We start from the raw sequence: 18,797 nt of genomic DNA, 5'->3' as shown, positions 1-18,797 counted from the left end.
AAATTTGCAGTCTTTTTTGTTCATGTTGAGATGGGCAGTTGTATTGGATTTATATAGATTATTATAAAGAAGATTTTGTTATTTCTCATGATGTTTCTCATCAACTTAAAATGAGGGTGGAATCACAGAGAGCACATCTGTAGCTACGTAAGGAAATATCATGTCAACATTGTAGGTAAGACTGAGGCATGAACACCTCATAGCAAACTGCAAATACAGAGCTGTCTCCATTTTATCCAAGTTTCCATGTGGAAACTCTTACTGTCACCGCAGGCAATGCATGCGGTTCTGAGGAACAGATCAGCTCAGTGAAGCATCAGGGAAAAGTGGGCTGCAGTCTTGTTTCTCAAGAAACCTTTGCTGACTGAGATACATATGTGCTAATTGAAGCTGAAAGACAGGTACATTTATAAATTGTTAATATTAATTATATTTAGCTTTATATTCCCATATCCACTTTGATTATATATGATAGCAGCTCGAACCATAGCCGTTTCAGAGACACCTGCAGACTCTTCTGATCTTTCTGGTGCAGTACTCACAGGAGCTTACAACAGGCAAATCCAGACACCTCTGCTCTTGTGAACAAAAGCTCTAAGCTGTGAATACTAAGTTCTGAATGTACTCTCTGTAAAACACTACATTATCAGCTGTTTGTTTATTATAAATATTTTTTTTTACTAATGGACATGTGCATAACAACCAGGAGGTGGCGCATTATGTATATGTGTATATATATATATATATATATATATATATATATACATATACATGATATATATGATATAGCAAAATGAAAGAACGAACTACACAAAGCTGAAAAATGAAAATCATGTTTTGTTCTCAATTTGATTTTCAGCTGAGCAAGAAAGCGAAGCAGAAGCCACTAATAACATTTTACTTATCTGCAAAACCAGAATGCTGATATCTGTGAGGCTGTGCAGTCACAAACCCTCCAGGCAAAATGGGACTTCATCACTTGCTAGTTGAAAAAACACAGCAAATGGGTCTGCTCTGCACAGTATCAGGCATGGTTCAATTGTAAACTGAATCAGAGAACGTAAATCATAATCTTGTTTTATTAGCCTAATTCTCTTGTTAACCTAGTAGAAGTGCTGAAATGTTAAAACATTTACAAGTTCGATCACATGTTTTCATTTTGAATAATTGCTATGGAATGTTTTTTTATGAATTAGTTTATACAGCACACTAAATTCTGAGAAACCTCTACAGTCCATTTTATTGTAAAACATGCTGTGTACTAGTCACATCCATTTAGCAATTTAAAAGAATGTGCAAACTATATTTCACTACATCTTCACTTTTAACCACACTCTTTATATGTGATAAAATATGTGTTAGCAGTCATGCACCTGGGGTCACAAAGAAATGCTGTGGTATACTCATGTATCTCATCATCAGTGAATAAGTGGTTTTAGTTTGGTACACTGGGGAGTTTCATGCATCTTCTGGTGATGGAGACCAGAGCTCTGCAGTATCTGTCACAGAGCCAAGCTTGAGCAGCCAGGGGGGAATTCAGAGCAATGTAGAAGCAGCACCATTAAAGTGTGTTTTTCTGTTTATCATCTACTTTCCTCGGTGACTCCCTTTCTTGCCTAACCACCCTGAGAACAGTTAGCAGGTTCAGAGATGAAATGGAAAAAAATTCTCTACATATCCCTATTAAAAGACCAGTCCCTTGAGTAGGCTACACGCATCATAGCAATAGTGAAATGGAAACCATTTGCAGTCTGCAGGGGGTGTGATGGATGGAGAGCATGGGAATCGTTGGAGAGGGAGTTTTTATGTCTTTATAAGGTCTGGGTAAGATAGATGTCTTTCATTAGGCTGGGTAAGATAGATGTTTTCATTGGGCTATCTAAAAAAGGCTCACTTTATGTGTATATGGTAAACAAACCTTTTCGTTACTTTTTCGTTTTTCTTCTTGGTACCACACACTGTGATTATTAATCATGAAGGGTGTGCAGCTGAAATTACTGGCAGGCTGGTTGTCGATAACTACATCAACTATTTTTAGTTAGTCATCTGTTCACATACAGATATCTATTTTATCAGGAGATCAGTAGCTAAATGACTTAAAAATTGTGTAGTTTAATTTGTATGCCATACATAAATGTAGCAAAAAAATTTAATCACATTTGTTTAAATGGAGAATCAATCATAACAAGCCTGTCGAAAGATAAAGCGTACTGTAGCATTAGGTTAACCACACACACACTCAATTCTTTCTATTTAACTCATATTCTTGCTGAGAAAAATAATGTAGACCTTCTTAAGCTTGTTTGCTGGTCTTAAATGCTTTACACCGATTGTAAGGCTGGTAAAGCTGGTCTACAGTAGTTTTATTCATCCAGCCAGCCATGGTGGTCCTAAGGTGGGTTGGTCGGAAGGCCAGTTGAAAATTCTCAAGACCCCTCCAAAACCAGCCAACAGACCAAACTCACCAGCCTGGAGGACTAACTAAAACCAGTCTATTGTTTATATATATATGTTTTCCTTTAAATCAGCCAATTTTCTGCAGTTGTAGACATATCATACAAATTCATCACATTACAGCATCCTGAGCCAGAATAATGCCATATTGTCCAAGCTGATTTTCACACCTACACATAATTTAGCAGACTATCTCCCTGTAGAGGAAAGACACATTGTAGATATCAGGCCGGCACTGTTGACAGGTATGATCACCAATATCCTGGAGACAGGATAGGATAGATAGCTACTCAGTGTCTCTGAATTTGAACTATTGCTCAATGTTAAGTTTCCTGTAATCTTGAACTCTCATTGGTTACCTATAATATGCAGACTGTTTTACATTCAGGAATGGATATCGTAACTTTTTGTTTTAGATCTAATCCTCATTCTCATCTAGCTGCGTGTGTTTATATTGGATAAGTTGGAGACTTGTTGGAGTCTGGGATACATCTGGGATTTTGAAAGTTGAGTGGACTAGTGTGTAGTAATTTCCCCTCTCCAAAGTTAAATTCCTCAGCAGCGGGGGTGTTATAGCAGGTGTGTCTCCTGATGAGGAGTTCTCATGTGAGAGTAACACTATCCAACTCAGTCATAGCATTAAATAATACAATTTAAATCAGGATCTTGTTATTTATCTGTTAAGGATGAGAATTGAATATTTGACCTGTGTCAGCAGGCAACAAGACACTAGTGGAAAAAGAGGAACTTTACGAGTTGAAAAGTTCTTAAAAATAGCATTAAGTCAGAATTTGACTTGTTATTACCACAGTTCTGAAACATGTATCAGACACAAAAACTTAGCAAGTAATGCATTAGTCAGAGAATCACATAGATGGAAACAAAAGCTATGACCTAAAATGTGAGAGGTCAACAAAGAGGTCTGAACTTTCATATGCCCTTCACAGTTGCAACACAGACATCTTTGTTAGTTATATACTGTATTCGTGTTTACACATTTAGTTGTTAAGATTAAAACATTTAAATATCAAGAGCATTTTATGGAATGAAAGACTCATTTGTGAAATCTTGGAGTTGGCTGTTGTTTATTCTCATCTCCCATGATATTTTCTTCCAGTACGTTTTAGGTATTGGTCACATAGCTTTAGGCTAACTGTGGGTATGACGACCTCTTTAAAGTGGCTTTAGTATTTTAGCACAGTATTAGGATAAAATAGATTGTGACGAAATTGTGAGTGGTAGCTATTTGTGGTCATGATGCTGGAGTGCTAAAGTTAATTTGGGATTGGTTTGAATTCCTTAAATTCTTCCTTAAGCATACATTATAGTAACACTGTACTTCTTAGGAATCAGAATTGATCCATTAGGGTGGATCTAAAAGCCCTGGAACATGTACATGTATTTTTCAGTGTGTAATTTAATGTGATATTCTTATGTCAGCAACAGTTTTTAGCTGATCACTTTTGGTGAACATTGCGGATTTCGCATCACGATCATATTAACTTAATAGCTTGAGTAGCTTAAATTAAAGGTAAGCGTCAGATACAGAACCATACATGAGATTCCTTTTATTGTGTTAATTTATAATGACAAATTAAATTGTATGCGCATATTTGTGACAGAATGGAAGAGGACAGGACCATCAGCCAGGACTCCAAATCGGTAAAAAAAATTATCTTCGTAAAAAATGTATCTTAGTATTGTATTATTGTGGAATCATTTTTTCTAATAAAAAAGTACTGTTTACTGTATACTTGTGTGCTTATACAAAAAATCTGTGACAGGAATGCTACAAGAAGACACAACAATTAAATATACAAGGTATAAACAGAAATACAAAATATCTTTGCTAATGTGCTTATTCTCACAACATGTGGTTTATATGAGGCCCATAAGTTTGTCAGGAGGCCAATCAATCATTGACCATATATCACTTATTATTTCACAACTATATTTTGTCAATTTTTTGCTCTCTAGTTCCTCATTACTTGAATTTTATGAAAATGTGATCCACCACATTAAAAGGAACTGCAATTTCCATTGTGTTTGTTTTAGAATCATCTGTTGCATCATTCTGGCGAAACAATTTCTTTAAATCTGTTCTATTGCGATGATTTGTGAATTAAAATCATTTATGACTTCACCTAGACTCATGTTGCATGAACAAACTATTAATAAAGGCTTAGAGGAACATTTTGACATTACCTAATCAACAATGATTATATTTGAGATTTACATTGAACTAATTTGTCAGCATGACCAAATTGTCCAAATTCCCTTTAAGTACTGAATGAACAGACATTTGCTATACCAACTACATAATAACGAGATTTTCATTTAAAAATGAAGCATGGCATTAACCTTCATCTGTATCATCTGTAACACATTCACATTTATAAAAGTTTACTAAACTTGTGATGATGACGACAACAACTGTCCGCTAAGAAGGGGAAATGCCAATGTACCACATCTTGACACACATTGTGTTGCGATTATCTGAAGTCTGATGTCAGTCTTGTAAACCCCAATAAAAACCAACCAACGTCCTGTTAACCATGTTTACACCAAACAGCAGATGACTACCATTTCAAACTTTGAAATAAGTTTGTGATACTTCTAGACACAATATTAAGTCCTTCGTCATGTTCACAGACTGTCGTAATCTCACTAGGGCGTGACTATCAAACCTGTCATGTCATGTTACACGTCAGACCATAAAAATGCCCGGACTTCACAGTTCACACTTAAACAGCTACAGGAAGCAAATTTCTAAATGAATCCAAATGTTTTAAGTATGTCAAGTGTTTATCTATTAATAAATTGACACTGTGACTTATACTTTAAATATTTTAATTCAGGTCACATAAACTCAGAACAGAATAAAAAATGACTGTTTTTGTTAAGTCTAACAGTTGACAGTAAAAATACCATAATCATTACTACAATGAGCTCTTAAAATGTTTTAATTCACAGCAGGCTATTAATGGCCAACAACAGCTTTTTTTCCTCTAAACAGTCAGTCCTGATGCATAGAGATTTTTTGTCAGTTTTATGATGTTTGCTTAATTATTCCTTTATTTTATATTGTTTATTATTCACTCTAAATTGCTAAATGTTTAAGTGTAGCTTCACAACTGTTTTACGTTACATAAGAGCAACCAATATTTCCATCAAGAGTATTAGCTGCTAACAGTTAAAGGTTTCAGAGAAACATCATTGCAACTACCAGACATTCAGCATTAAAGACAAAATAAATCATGTTTGTGGCAGTATGTAGGCATGAATATTGTTCTCACAGTCTGTGCAGTCCGAAATCACTGCCCTGAACGGATAGGCCATCTGGCCAATTTCAACGTTATGGATGTGACATTTTGCACTATAGATTTGACAAACACTTAGAGAAGTATTTATTAGCCATTTGTTTGTATTTTACAAACCTTGTAGAAACTTTTGGATTAAAATCCACAAACCAGAGAAAAAAAACCCACTACCTAACAAATGGAGAAAGGATGCCTCTTCATAGACCATAAAATAGTGACTTTATTTAAAATTCATGTGGCCGTTTATGAGGAATGTGGACCGTTATGGATGCGACAATCTTGAAAATGACACTTACCTGACTATGAAAAATCATGCACTAAAAATGCTTTAAAATCTAAAATAGAGACATCACATGGGCATTTAACCCACCAAAAGTTAAAATCTGTGTAGTTAGTGTAGTAAAAACCTTTCTTAAAAATGTTCATGGCAAGGTTGAAACTATTGTTTTTCACAGCAATTCTTTCATTGTTTAGTTTGGCAGGCTTCCACAATCACCGTTTTATTAATTTACATTGAAATAAATGGCTATTTGTTCACTCAAGTTGGAAAATATCTCAATATTAGGTTAAATGTTATGGCAAATTAAAAAAAGAGACACGAGCAAGAACAGATATGTGAGCCATACTAGTCATAGTAAATTTATTTTAATTTGCCACAATTACATCATCTGCGTAAACGATTCCCTCAAGATGACACAAGAGTGGAACTTTTGACTTATCAAAAAAGCTTCCTAAATCGAGGCTGCAGTGCTGCATTGTGATTTGCATAATATGCACCACCATGTAAATGTAAAGTTTATTTTAGATCCTAGGTGTATAGCTGTTAAAACAAAATCGTTCTACCGTATAAATGTAGACAAAACAACACAAATGATGACTGTACCAAAGCGTCTCTCCATGCTTGATGGGAGTACGTGCTTGGATTTTTCGATCATAGGCATTAAACCGGTACCCGGATATCCATATATGGTAAGAAGGCGCGCGGTTCGAGAGATGCCCAGCCAGTGACAAAATCCCACAGTCAAGAAAGGGGGGGGGAGCTAGTGACGGTGACTCACGGCGTCTGCACGCGCAGCCACGCTCTTTATAAATAAAGCCCACTGCCGTTCATGAACGTCGATTTGAGAGGAGCATTCATTGGGAGTTTTATACTTTAATTTGATTATTAACGATGGAAAGCAAGCTCACTATGTTTGGTGCACTTTTCCTTGCCTGTCTTACGTTCGTTAAAGGATCCCCAGGTAAGAGTTTGGCTTTAGATAAGAAAACATGTTGGAAACCAACGTGATAATTTTATAGTGTATAAGTTAACCACTCGCCCGCTGTATTCATGTACTACAGACAATTCGGGTTTATTTTGTGTGGTACAGTGTGGCCTAGTTTAACAATAATTGTTACTTGAAATGTGTATATTTGTAGAAAAAGCACTTGAATTTAATTGTAATACTTACTGTATTAATATGACTGTCGTCTGTCCTATTCACCATCAGTTGCAGTGGACGCGTTTCCTAAAGCAACAGATGTGTCCTGGTTATCTTACAATTTCAAAACAATTTTAACATGGGGGCCTAAACCTGCAAACTACACGTATACCGTTGAATTTTTCAGGTAATACTTACTTGAATATATTTCGTATAAATGATCATTGACATGAAGTCATTAACGTTAAAATGCTTGATTTTGATTGTAAATTGAATCAACATCTCTCATTTTGACTACAGAGTTGGCAAGAACAGACAGAGAAACCTTCACTGCATTAGAAGCACCGAAACCGAATGTGACCTGACCAATGAATTTAAAGGAGATGTAAAGGGGGTTTATACTGCTGAGGTGCTTTCAGACCCCTTACCCGGCATGACAACTGATCACGAGGAGCTTCCTTTTACCAGATCAAAGCCCTTCTGTCCATATAACGACAGTGAGTGTTGTACGCTACATTCTTGACAATGAGTATGGTGTTGTCTCAAGCAAAACAAACTGTTTTCCCTGTTGAAACAAACTGCTCTAACATTTATTTCATCCTGTATAGCTTTGATAGGAAGACCTGATTTCAAGTTGATGGTGAATGAAGAGAAGAAGATTATGCTCATCATACAAAACCCAGTCACAGCTTTGGTCAAAGATGGCAAACCTCAGAACATCCGTGAAATCTTTAAGAAAAATCTCAAGTACAAGATTTTGTACAACAAAGCTGGAAGCACAGGACAAGTGAGTATACTATACTATTGAAGAATGTACGCCATACGTCTCCTGGAAAATTCCAGTCCTCAATTTGCTTTATTTGTTTACAGAAACCCCTAATTGTGGATGAAAATAAAGTGGAATTTAGTAATCTGGATGAAAATCAGAGTTACTGCTTTAGCGTGGCGGCATACATTCCGTCCCGTAAAGGAGACAAGAGAGTTGGCGAGTGGAGCCTACCCAAGTGCTCCCCACAGGAGCACAAGACTCCGCTTGAAGGCAAGTCACAGATCGATACTTTCTTCAGAATTTTCCTTTTGTCTTCCAACTATTACCTGTGTAGTAGGACTAACTTTATTCCTGCAGTCAGAAAACACAAGAGGCAGGGGACTGAATTTAGTTGGGGTGTGACAATGCTAGCTTTCATGCATCAGAGCCAGTCTGCAGGTTGTGGGGGAGTCGATTTCACAGAAAATCTCATAAGAGTATCTCATACTAACAAAAAAAACTGTGTGAAACTTAGTATTTTACTTTTCAGCATCTTGATTTGAAAATGTAGTGTAATCTAGCCTTTCTAAAAATGTTTTTAAACGAGACTTGGTCATCTAGAACGGCAGTGTTATGGAAACGGGATGGTTGTTATGTGTAAAGAGGCCAGATCGGGGTTAGTGAACAGTGGTAGGAGAGATGACATTAGTCAGATGATGACCGGGAAACCACAGCTGTGCTGAAATGTGACTCCATTTAGATGTGTGGGAACGTCTGTGTCTGTACCTGGATTTCTCAAACTCGCAATAGTTTGAAGAAACTAGCACAAACCCTAGAACTAATCATATAAAAGCTGAGTTTATAAAATAACACACTGCATGATGTCCACCCCACTGCTAAGCTTTCACTTAAGGATCATTTATCATTTATATACGAGTTATAAACTGTTTTGTAATAATGACATATTTTTTCTCTTTTTTCAGAATATGGGTTGATGGTCATTGGAGGAGCAGCTCTCATAATACTGCTTTTCGTGATTGCATCTATTGTTTTGATAGTGCTGTGCTGCAAGCATGCAAAAAGATCGCCTGCTAAGGAAATCACAGTGGTGTAGACTCTATCATAGAGGAATATAATATACTGATTGACCTCAGAATGGGACATACAGCTGGCTGTATTAATCCTTATTATGCTGGGATGGACATTTGGGTGTCCAAAATGTTAAGACTGGTTTCTGTGAAACACTACATGATGCACATATGGGACCATTTTTGGATCATGAATGTTTAGAATATTTATTTTTTTAATTAGCTGCTCTAAAGAGGTTTTTATATGTATAGAGACAAATATTTAATGTTGTAATATATATAAATTATTTCACTGGTATTTACTAGCTACAGCAAATAAATGATCATACTTGTGATGGATACTTTATTCAGGGTATTGTACTGCTTCCTTTTTGGTTGTTTGGTAAAATAAAAATCCTTGGGGTTGGGAGTTTACTCCTATTGTGCAACAGAGGTATTTCTTGCAAGTACAGCAAAGCAAAAGTCAAGCATTCTACTTACAGTAGCCTATCTCAGTAGCTCACCCTTGTGGATAACTTTGTGCACAAAGCTCAAACTTGGACTGAATGCAAACAGTTATGCACACTGTATGTACAGTACATGTCATTTGGTGTGCTTTAAATACAGATTTCACACATGTACATTTTGCTCATTTGTTTATCTGAGGACTGATCTGCTTTTGTAAGGCACCGTGCACAAATATAAATATTTAGTTTACAGGCTTATTTATATCCCAATTGAATTTGCATGACATAAGCAAAGACAGCCTCCACATAGATAACTATACAAGTGGCACACAGCCGTATATGTTATGGACCATTTCAAATAAAAGAAACAACATTTTCCAGTCATTTAAATATTCTAGTTCGTGTCTTCAAATCGAGTACCAATCAAAGCACTACTTTTACATTACAAATGCTTGATTCTTAAAAAGATATCAAACCCAATCTTGGCTTTATATAAATATCTTTTCAGATAATTTGATACTTGAACATCTCCCTGAGAGATATTTTATCAGAATTACAATCCTTTCCCTCAAATGAAGAAAAGTTGTATTTTTACACAATGTATTATATATAGGGTTAAGAATCTTAAGGAGTACAGCATGATATTGCTTCAGGTCCAAACATCTAGTAACGAAATGGGCCTAATTCCTAAAAACATTTTGATAGAAAACCCAATTAAATTCAGTAACAATTTACATGATCATTATTATGAGCCAAACTCCACCGTTTCCTTTGTTATTAGTTTAAACTCGTAGTTGCCTCTGCCATCCATGTGCAAGTAATACTGGAAAACATAGAAATAAGCAGTTTTTTTGTACATTACTTAAAGATTGTGATAAATTGTAGAAAGCATATGATAAAAGGCAAAGTTGTACCTCGTGGTGTTTCCATAGTGATTTCCTATGTGAGACTGTGAACAGCGTGATGCCAACCTAAACAGATGCAAAAGAAGAATCCAGCGAAGCTCAGAGAACATATAGAGCAGTTTATTCATTAAACTCCCATAGAAGCAGAGATTACATTCTCACTTTTGACAAATAAAATAGAACTGGTGACCATCTGTTGAGTCCCTACCGTACAGCATATTATAATCCAGTTTGTATTTGCTTGCAATTGTTCCTCAATACTTATGTTTCTGAATTCATTGAGAAGAATTAAAGCCTGGTTACCTTCCGGCAGTGGCTGTAGATGAAGTCCTCCACATCAACGCTCACAGCACTGGTGCATTCATCCAGAATTGCAAACTGTGGCTTGTGGTAAAACAAACGAGCCATCTGTAGAATTAAATAAATACAAACTCTTGTTAAGATCAACACTAACCTAAATACGTCAATGTGTCAGGTTGTCAAGGTTCAGAGCTTACAGCCATCCTCTGCTTCTCTCCTCCACTGAGAACATCCATCCAGTCTTGCACACTTTCCCAGCTGCCTTCTCTGTCTAAAATATGTCCCAGCTGGACATTGTCCAGGTTCTCTCTCAGCACCTGTTTTGACCAGTTGCATTATATATATATACATAATACTTTTGTATGCACGGATGCACCTTTCACAAACATATTTAATGTTTTATTCCTAAAAAAACATGTTTTTAATTAAATTGTTGTGGTTGTTCATGCTGCATTCAATCCAATGTGAATATTCCCATTACAGAATTAAATTGCCTGACATGTTGTATAAAGGAATTCACCGCCATGCAAACATTTGCTTTACAGATGTTTGACAAGAAAGTTTACTAGCAACCAAATGGGAGAATGGTATGCAGTGCTAGCTTTTGTTTTGCATGTGTTAAATTGTCAATAGAAAAGCTCATTTTAAATGTGTTTTACAAGCCTATTATAAAATGCTTTGCTGAAGCATTTCAGTCACTCATTATTTCATGTTTGTGTGTGAGTAACATCATATTCGACATTGAAATTGTGGAGTTTCCAGCTTCTGATAAACAGCTCCAAGTAGAAATACCTTATCAGAGGTTCCTTTCTTCATTTGGTCTTCATGTGTGTCTGGATAAATCACCTGATCTCGAAGAGAACCCAGGGTCATGTATGGCCTCTGAAGGAAAATACACAAATAAAACACATCAGAACATGTTCTCATTCACACGTCTGGAAATACTTCAAGATTTTATAGTGAAAGTAAACCAAACCTGAGGAACATAGAACAGCTTTCCTCTCTCTGGTTTTGTGAGGCGTCCTCCATACAGAGGCCACAGCTGTGTTTAAGCAAAAAACACTGTAAATGAACGAAAAGCACAGAGGCTGCCAAAGGTCACACAGATCTACTAAATAACAATGCTAACCCCTCCTAGTACTCTGAAGAGTGAACTCTTTCCACAGCCGTTTGGACCACAAACCAACACATTTGTCCCTGATGACACCTAGGAAAGGATGAAAGAAAAGATGGAAGAACCAAAGACAATCTAGGCTTCATTCAGATTTGACTGACAAGTTTAGAATAGTATAGTTCACTTATGGAAACATTTACCTCAAAAGATAAATCACGGATGAGAATGTCTCCATTGGGCGTTGCTAAAGGTATGTGTTCAAACCTGTGGATGAAAGTATACAGCATAACCTATTGAATATGAATGATATACTCTGGGTGAGGCATATAGTCTTTAATTTATACATTTATGTATTCAGCATTGCTTCCTGTAAAACCAAATGAGATAGTTATCATACTTTGTACAACAAGCGTTGGTTTATTTATTAGTGGAAAAAGCATTGTGAAAAAAAACCCCACATCTGACAACTTGCCCCAACCATCATGCATTTTCTTAAACACCATTGCCTTGAGAACACTAGCTTCATTATTGCCCGGAGACTGCCTACCTAGAAGGTCCTTTTATTTAATTAGGTAACTTACTTTATAATGTTGTCAGATATGAGGATTTCTCCTCTCCCAGGGATAAGAGGGACGTTCTCTACTGTCCTATCTGTGAAACCAAAGCAGAAATCAAAACTGCATGATACCATCAATTTAAAGACAAATTTAAAACACCATCTCTTAAAGCATAAAAACATTTACAAAACAATAAAACACGTAATGCATGCTGGTCCAAACCTTTTGCTCGCGCCGAGACCATGGTCCGTTCATATCTTCCTGAATTCAGATCTTTGAGAACTTCCTGAATTTCGGTGATTCGTGCAGTAAACCTAATAAATGGATTCAGTGTCAGACCCCCAAAGAAACATATGTGCTCAGGCAGATGAAAGACAGACAACAAAGGAGCCAATGAGGTGAAGTAGATGGCATGAGAACAAGCAAAGTGTGCAAAACACTCACCCGGACAATCTGGACATCTCTCTGCCTGCCAGGGCGATCCTTCCCAGGGCCTGTGCCAAACTCATCAACATCCGCCCACTCTGGTAGTAATCCTTCACCATAAAAACAACAGTACATGTAAACACTTATTTTAGATCAAAGAGTAACATATGCATATCAAACATTATCGGTTTGCTCTCTCAAACAGAATTTGCAATGTAAACCTCTGCTGTATCTAAGTATGTGGGATAAAATTGTGATTTCCTGTTAAGATAAATGTAATTATAAGATATTGCTTTAAAAACCCTGTTCCAAAAACTAATGATCTACCTATAGAGGCCGCATTTCAATGTCATTTTAGTGCATCATAGGCATGTTCCTAAAAAAATCAGGCAATACTTGAATTACAGTCATTTCTCACCTCAAGTCGCTCAGAATACGTGCTGTTACAATGCCGCTCATTTGTGACATCCAGGAATGGCCGGCTAATAACCAGATAACCCATCCCCATTGCTATGTCTGGAGAGCCATCAGAAAAAGTGAATTAAAAAAGCTAAGAATAAAATGATTATACATGAAATACAGTGCAGTACATTCGGACATCGCACAGTGATCCTAGTGATGTTATATTCAGTGAGCATACCTGCAATGTATTTAGGTCCTAGGCCATTTAGCGATTTATAAACTTGTAAGAGTACTTTAAAATTAATCCTAAAAGTTACTGGAAGCCAGTGTAAGGACCTGAGGACTGGTGTAATATGCTCAGATTTTCTGGTTCTAGTCAGAATCCTGGCAGCAGCGTTCTATATGAGCTGCAGCTGTCTAATGCATCATAAGGAAGGCATCATAACACAGTACTACATTTTAAACTAGAATGTATACCCAAGCAATGTTTTATGTGGATTCTGCTGCCATCTAGCAGGCCTTCTACTCACATTTGGCTATGATGCTGTCTATGACTCCCATTGAGAAACGGAAGTGTATGAAACGACTCAAGTGGTCAACCTACAATACATCAAAGTCACATTAAAAGCATCACTCATAAAGCACGTGAATAAATTATTATGAAAATATTTTTACCAGTTTCTGGAAGATTGCATAAATGGTTTGCTTTTCTCTCCGGTTCCCATTGTAGAATGCAATCTCTTCACTGAAAAAGAAACATACAAAATATTTTACGATTTCTTCTGAAATAATTCAAGAACACAGGCAAATAGACACAAGAAAGAGACTCATAAATACCTGTTAGTGATGAGGCGAGAGTTAATGTATCTGTACTCCCCCTCATACCTCTGCTCGGTTACCGTCATCTTACCGATCGGCCTGCGTAGTCTTGTCAGGAACAAACTGGACAAAACCAGATAGCCCAACAAACTCGCCGGTCCCTGGAGAGAAGCAGACAATAACTGCAGTTTTTGATATCTGAAATTGTTCTTTGCAACAGTTACGGAGTTCTTTAAAAGGAGACACTTACAAGAGCACCGATGGATGTGTTCAGTTTGAAGACGTAGATCAATATGTCTAGTAAAGGCTGCGGTAAAAGAGAAAACAAAGGAGGATTCTCACACTAACAAGTGGTAGAACACCTGTACAATTGTTCTCATTTTTTTTAAAAGTTTGAGATAACATGTACAGTATGTGTTGATCTATAACAGAATTACCTTGCTGATGTTGGAATAAAGATCTACCACACTGTTACAAAATTTCTCCACATCCTGAGTTATCAGCTGGTCAGGGTTGGAAATGCGGTTGTCCAGATTGCCAATTTGGTAGTATGTGAACCCCCTATTGTTAGACAAGGTATTAAAACATGCTATAAAAGGATTAGCTTAAAAAAACAAAACAGAAACATGTGGCTGAATTGAAGCACAAATGAGCAAATAATCTAAATGTAATTTACGTCAAGTATTCATTGTAAAGGTGATGGGTAAGTCTGACTCTGTAGCAAAGCTTCAGCTCATTGAGTCCCAGCTTTAAGAAGTTGTTTACTAGTGATATCTGTCAAAACACAAACAAACCATGAAAATGTGTAGTTTATATAAAATAGGTATTGAACACGTCGCCCTAGTTCTCAGTAAATATATTTCTCAAGGTGCTGTTGAAATAAAATGTTGCATCAATGCATACAAAGAAAACAAAACAAATAAGTTCATAAATTAAGTTTTGTATACAATAACAATAACATAACAATGAGACAAGGAAAAAGAATTGAACACATGAAGAACGGGAGGTGCAAAAAGGCATGGAAAGCAAAGACACCAGTTGAAATCTATCAGTAATTAGAAATATATCCTCCCCCTTGTCAATGGAAATGAACATCAGCTGGTTCAGCCCCAACTGATGACATATATAATAAATTTCGTTGCACTGTACTTGTATGTGTGTAATGACAATAAATTGAATCAAATCAAATCAAATCAATATAAAAAGGTGTCTCATTACCAAGGTGCCATCCCGTAACGGGTAAAAGCAAAGAGCGCTCTCAAGACCTTCGCAACCTTAATGTTGCAAAACATACTGATGGCATTGGTTATAGAAGTATTTCTAAACTTCTGAATGTTCCAGTGAGCACTGTGGGGCCATAATCCGGAAGTGGAAAGAACATAATTTCACCATAAACCAACCACGACCAGGTGCTCCTCGCAAGATTTCTGAATGAGTAAAAAGATGATCAGAAGAGTGGTCCAAGAGCCAAGGACCACTTGTGGAGTACAATAAGTAACGCACTCAACCGCAGTGGCCTGTATGCATGCTCACCATACAAGACTCCATTGCTGAAGAAAAAAACATCTTTTAAATGCTAAAATATATTTTAAAGTTTGCTGCACAACATTTAGACAAGCCTGTGAAATACCGGGAGAATATAGTCTGGTCAGATGAGACCAAAATTGAACTCTTTGGATGCCGTAATAGACACCATGTTTGGAGGTAGAATGGCACTGCACAATACCACCAGTGAAGTTTGGAGGTGGGAAAATCATGGTGTGGGTGGGTGTTTATCAGCATATGGCACTAGCAAACAAATGTACAGAGACATACTTAATAAAAATCTGCTGCCATCTACCAGTATGATGAAGATGAAATGAGGGTGGACATTTCCGCAAGACAATGTTCCCAAACACACAGCCTAGGAAACTCTCAATTGGTTTCAAAGAAAAGAATAAAGCTGCTAGAATGGGCCAGCCAATCAATTGACTTGAATCTATGGAAAGAACTAAGCAGAGTTCATAGAAGAGGCCCACAGAACCTTCAAGTTTTGAAGACTGTTAGTGTGGAAGAATGGGCCAAAATCACACCTGAGCAATGCATGCAACTAATTTCTCCATACAGGAAGTCTCTTGAAACTGACATTACCAACAAAGGCTTTTGTACGAAGTATAAAATACATTTCAGTAAGCGTGTTCTATACTTTCCCCTGTGTCATTCTATTTTTATTACATATAACTTAATTTGTGAACTGATTTGTTTGGTTTTCTTGTATGTATGGATTATTTGGGATGTTAATGACATCTGGTGAAAATTTCATGTCAACGGCACCTTGAGAAATATATTAACTGAGAAAAATAGTGACGTGTTCAATATATATTTTAGCCACTGTATCTTTCTGGGGATGAAATATATTATTCGACAGACTAATACCATTAGACAAAGAAACTATAGTTATATCCACTCACAAAAGGCATGACTGCGATAAAGTTGACCAAGAATCTTTTGAAAGCGCTTGTCGACCGTCCAATAATGGCACTGCAATCCACAAACAAAAACAGTCAATATGTCCTTGCAGTCAGTATACGGCACAAGAAAAACAGGCCGGACGACATCGAAGTGATCAAGCATGTTTTACTGGCACCGGCCCCCAGAAGTAGAAATTGCACAACTCTCAGTCCTCTGCACTGGACTAAAAATGTTAGTTTGGGATAGAGGACATGCCTCTTATTTAAACATTTATGATCATGATTGATTTAAGATATGTTAAATATGTTTCATTTATATATACAAACACAAGCCAAAAAAAAGAAGCAATGTGAGATCACCAAACAAAAAGAGGTTAAAACGTTTATGCGTTTTTGTGTCTATTATTAAGAATTGATGATCTTGCATACTGTACCTCTCAATCATGGTCCCATTATGGATCATCCAGACATCACAGTAGGTCCGAGCCATGAGCATGAATGCAATCAGCAGCAAATATCCTGACTGTAAATACAAACAGCCAGCAATACACACATTTATCAATAGCAGTCATAACAACATTTTGTTTACCTTGATCATGTGCAAAATGAAAGTAAATACATAACAACTGACAAAGTACTTACTTCTTTGCAAAAGGTCTGTGGCACCAGGATTTTCATGATATGAAATATGCGGCGGAAGAACACCTTGTCCACAGCAGCCTTGTCTGTTTTCCCATCCTTCTGAAAATGTCATTGAATTTTTCAGTTTACACTCATAAACTTATACTGACACTTAATATTTAACAGAATACTTACATCATTGTCAAAGAGTGGTTTGGATGTCCCATTTTCTCTGAGAATGGGACAGAGGGAACGAGAATAAGAAATCAGTAAGCATCTGATGCGTCTTGAGTTTCAATGTAGCAGATTTAGCACTTCACCATTTGCATAAATGAAAAGCCCACCAGCCCTGCGCCCCATGTCAATGATGTCTCAATGTCGAAGGTGTTACATTCAACCCCGAAGAAATAAACAGCATGACAGACATAAGACGATCTTACCGAATCGTGTCCGAGGACAGCCGTTGTTTCAAAACGTACACCGCGAACAGCAGAGCACCTGCGATGGAGGAATTGCCGGCTGTCAGATATTTACTAACAGCCGCCATGTTCGCAGTAAACCCAGGAAGCGACGACAGGCAAAGAAAGCCTCGCTACGTTTGTTTTAAACGTCACGCTCGTAGTAAAGACCTATAGGTACTCATGTAAGCATACATAATCGCACATACCTTCGCGCAGTATGACACACGGATGTGTACATACGCACATGTACTGCCGGATGTGTACATACATACGCACACGCACTGCCACTAACAACCACAAGGGGTCGTCAAAGTCACGCCATTCTCCCAAGGTGCGAACAGTTTACATCAAACTAATATGTCAGTGCGATTTTTATTTTTTGTAGTAATGTTTTCTATTCTTATGATTTTAACAACAGTCTTGCAAATCTTGAAAATGAATCTTAATGTTTATTACTTTTTAAAAATGAGCTTTAGCACATGTTTTTCCAGTTATGAATCCAAGTCCGCATCCTCGGTGATGTAGTGAGATCCACTTGCCAGACTCACTTCGCGATCCAATGATTTACAACAGTACACCCATAATAATAACCAGCTTTAAAGTGGAGCCAAAATGTAACGTTACTGTTGACGTTAAGACTCGCGTATCACCCCGATTTAAGCCAAACCGATCTAAAATGATCACAATGACTAATTTCGTTATCGTGCTGTACTTCGCCGTTTTTAGTTCTTCCAAGAGATCACATGCGATGTTGACGAGGAAACTAGGGATGGGCGGATCGATCCTAAAGTATCGATACTTTCGATACTAGCGTTGTATCAAAAAGATCGATTCTCAATTAGAAGTATCGATCCTATCTGTTTTTTTTTGTTGTGATTTTGTGATACTTTAATAACAGTAGTACGCCATATATTCTTGAAATATTTACTTAAATAGGAACTGCAATGGGAACTACTTCTTCCGTTGTATCTCCGCTTGTCAAGACAGTGTTCTGTTCGCTCACTCTGTTTAAGGCAAGCAAGCACGTGTGACGCGAAGTTAAAGAGTGCATGGCTGCGGTCATGACTGAAAGAAAAAGAAGCATAATCTGGAGATCATAATCATAATCTAACCCATGAAGAGGAGAATGTCAACATTTACTTGTTTCATCTCAAAAACATAAAGGGTAGAAAAAAGTCTGTGTGACGTGAATTTGTTATATAGCCTACAGTGTTATCTTTGTTTATTTAATTAATAATGTTCAGTATTTTTTAATAAATGTAAAA

General features: G+C 37.0%; 2 protein-coding genes across 4 annotated transcripts; one reads left to right on the top strand and one right to left on the bottom strand.

The window, feature by feature from the left end:
• Positions 1-6,766: 6,766 nt before the first annotated feature.
• f3b (coagulation factor III, tissue factor b) lies at positions 6,767-9,375 on the top strand. Its single transcript, XM_079453811.1, has 6 exons — positions 6,767-7,015; positions 7,265-7,382; positions 7,496-7,692; positions 7,804-7,982; positions 8,066-8,234; positions 8,927-9,375. Exons 1-6 carry the CDS (start codon positions 6,946-6,948, stop codon positions 9,055-9,057), a joined length of 864 nt encoding a protein of 287 aa, XP_079309937.1. The 5' UTR covers positions 6,767-6,945; the 3' UTR covers positions 9,058-9,375.
• abcd3b (ATP-binding cassette, sub-family D (ALD), member 3b) lies at positions 9,361-17,808 on the bottom strand. 3 transcript variants are annotated; one of them, XM_079453807.1, is made up of 24 exons: positions 17,739-17,808; positions 17,512-17,569; positions 17,267-17,303; positions 17,093-17,191; positions 16,885-16,973; positions 16,451-16,520; positions 14,677-14,774; positions 14,438-14,561; positions 14,251-14,307; positions 14,019-14,161; positions 13,857-13,926; positions 13,712-13,781; positions 13,198-13,295; positions 12,798-12,889; positions 12,576-12,667; positions 12,378-12,447; positions 11,997-12,060; positions 11,812-11,889; positions 11,659-11,724; positions 11,475-11,564; positions 10,880-10,999; positions 10,686-10,790; positions 10,392-10,448; positions 9,361-10,300 (listed from the first exon to the last, which is right to left on the bottom strand). In XM_079453807.1, exons 1-24 carry the CDS (start codon positions 17,800-17,802, stop codon positions 10,223-10,225), a joined length of 1,989 nt encoding a protein of 662 aa, XP_079309933.1. In that variant the 5' UTR covers positions 17,803-17,808; the 3' UTR covers positions 9,361-10,222. The 3 variants fall into 3 exon arrangements, with proteins under 3 accessions (XP_079309933.1, XP_079309934.1, XP_079309935.1); XM_079453808.1 differs by having other exon boundaries at positions 17,093-17,188; XM_079453809.1 differs by having other exon boundaries at positions 17,512-17,748.
• Between the last annotated feature and the right edge of the window lie 989 nt (positions 17,809-18,797).

The sequence above is a fragment of the Barbatula barbatula genome, assembly GCF_947034865.1.
Source record: "Barbatula barbatula genome assembly, chromosome: 3".
Lineage (NCBI taxonomy): Eukaryota > Metazoa > Chordata > Actinopteri > Cypriniformes > Nemacheilidae > Barbatula > Barbatula barbatula.
The sequence above is the reverse complement of the archived record's forward strand: the minus strand, read 5'-3'. Positions and strand labels throughout refer to the sequence as shown.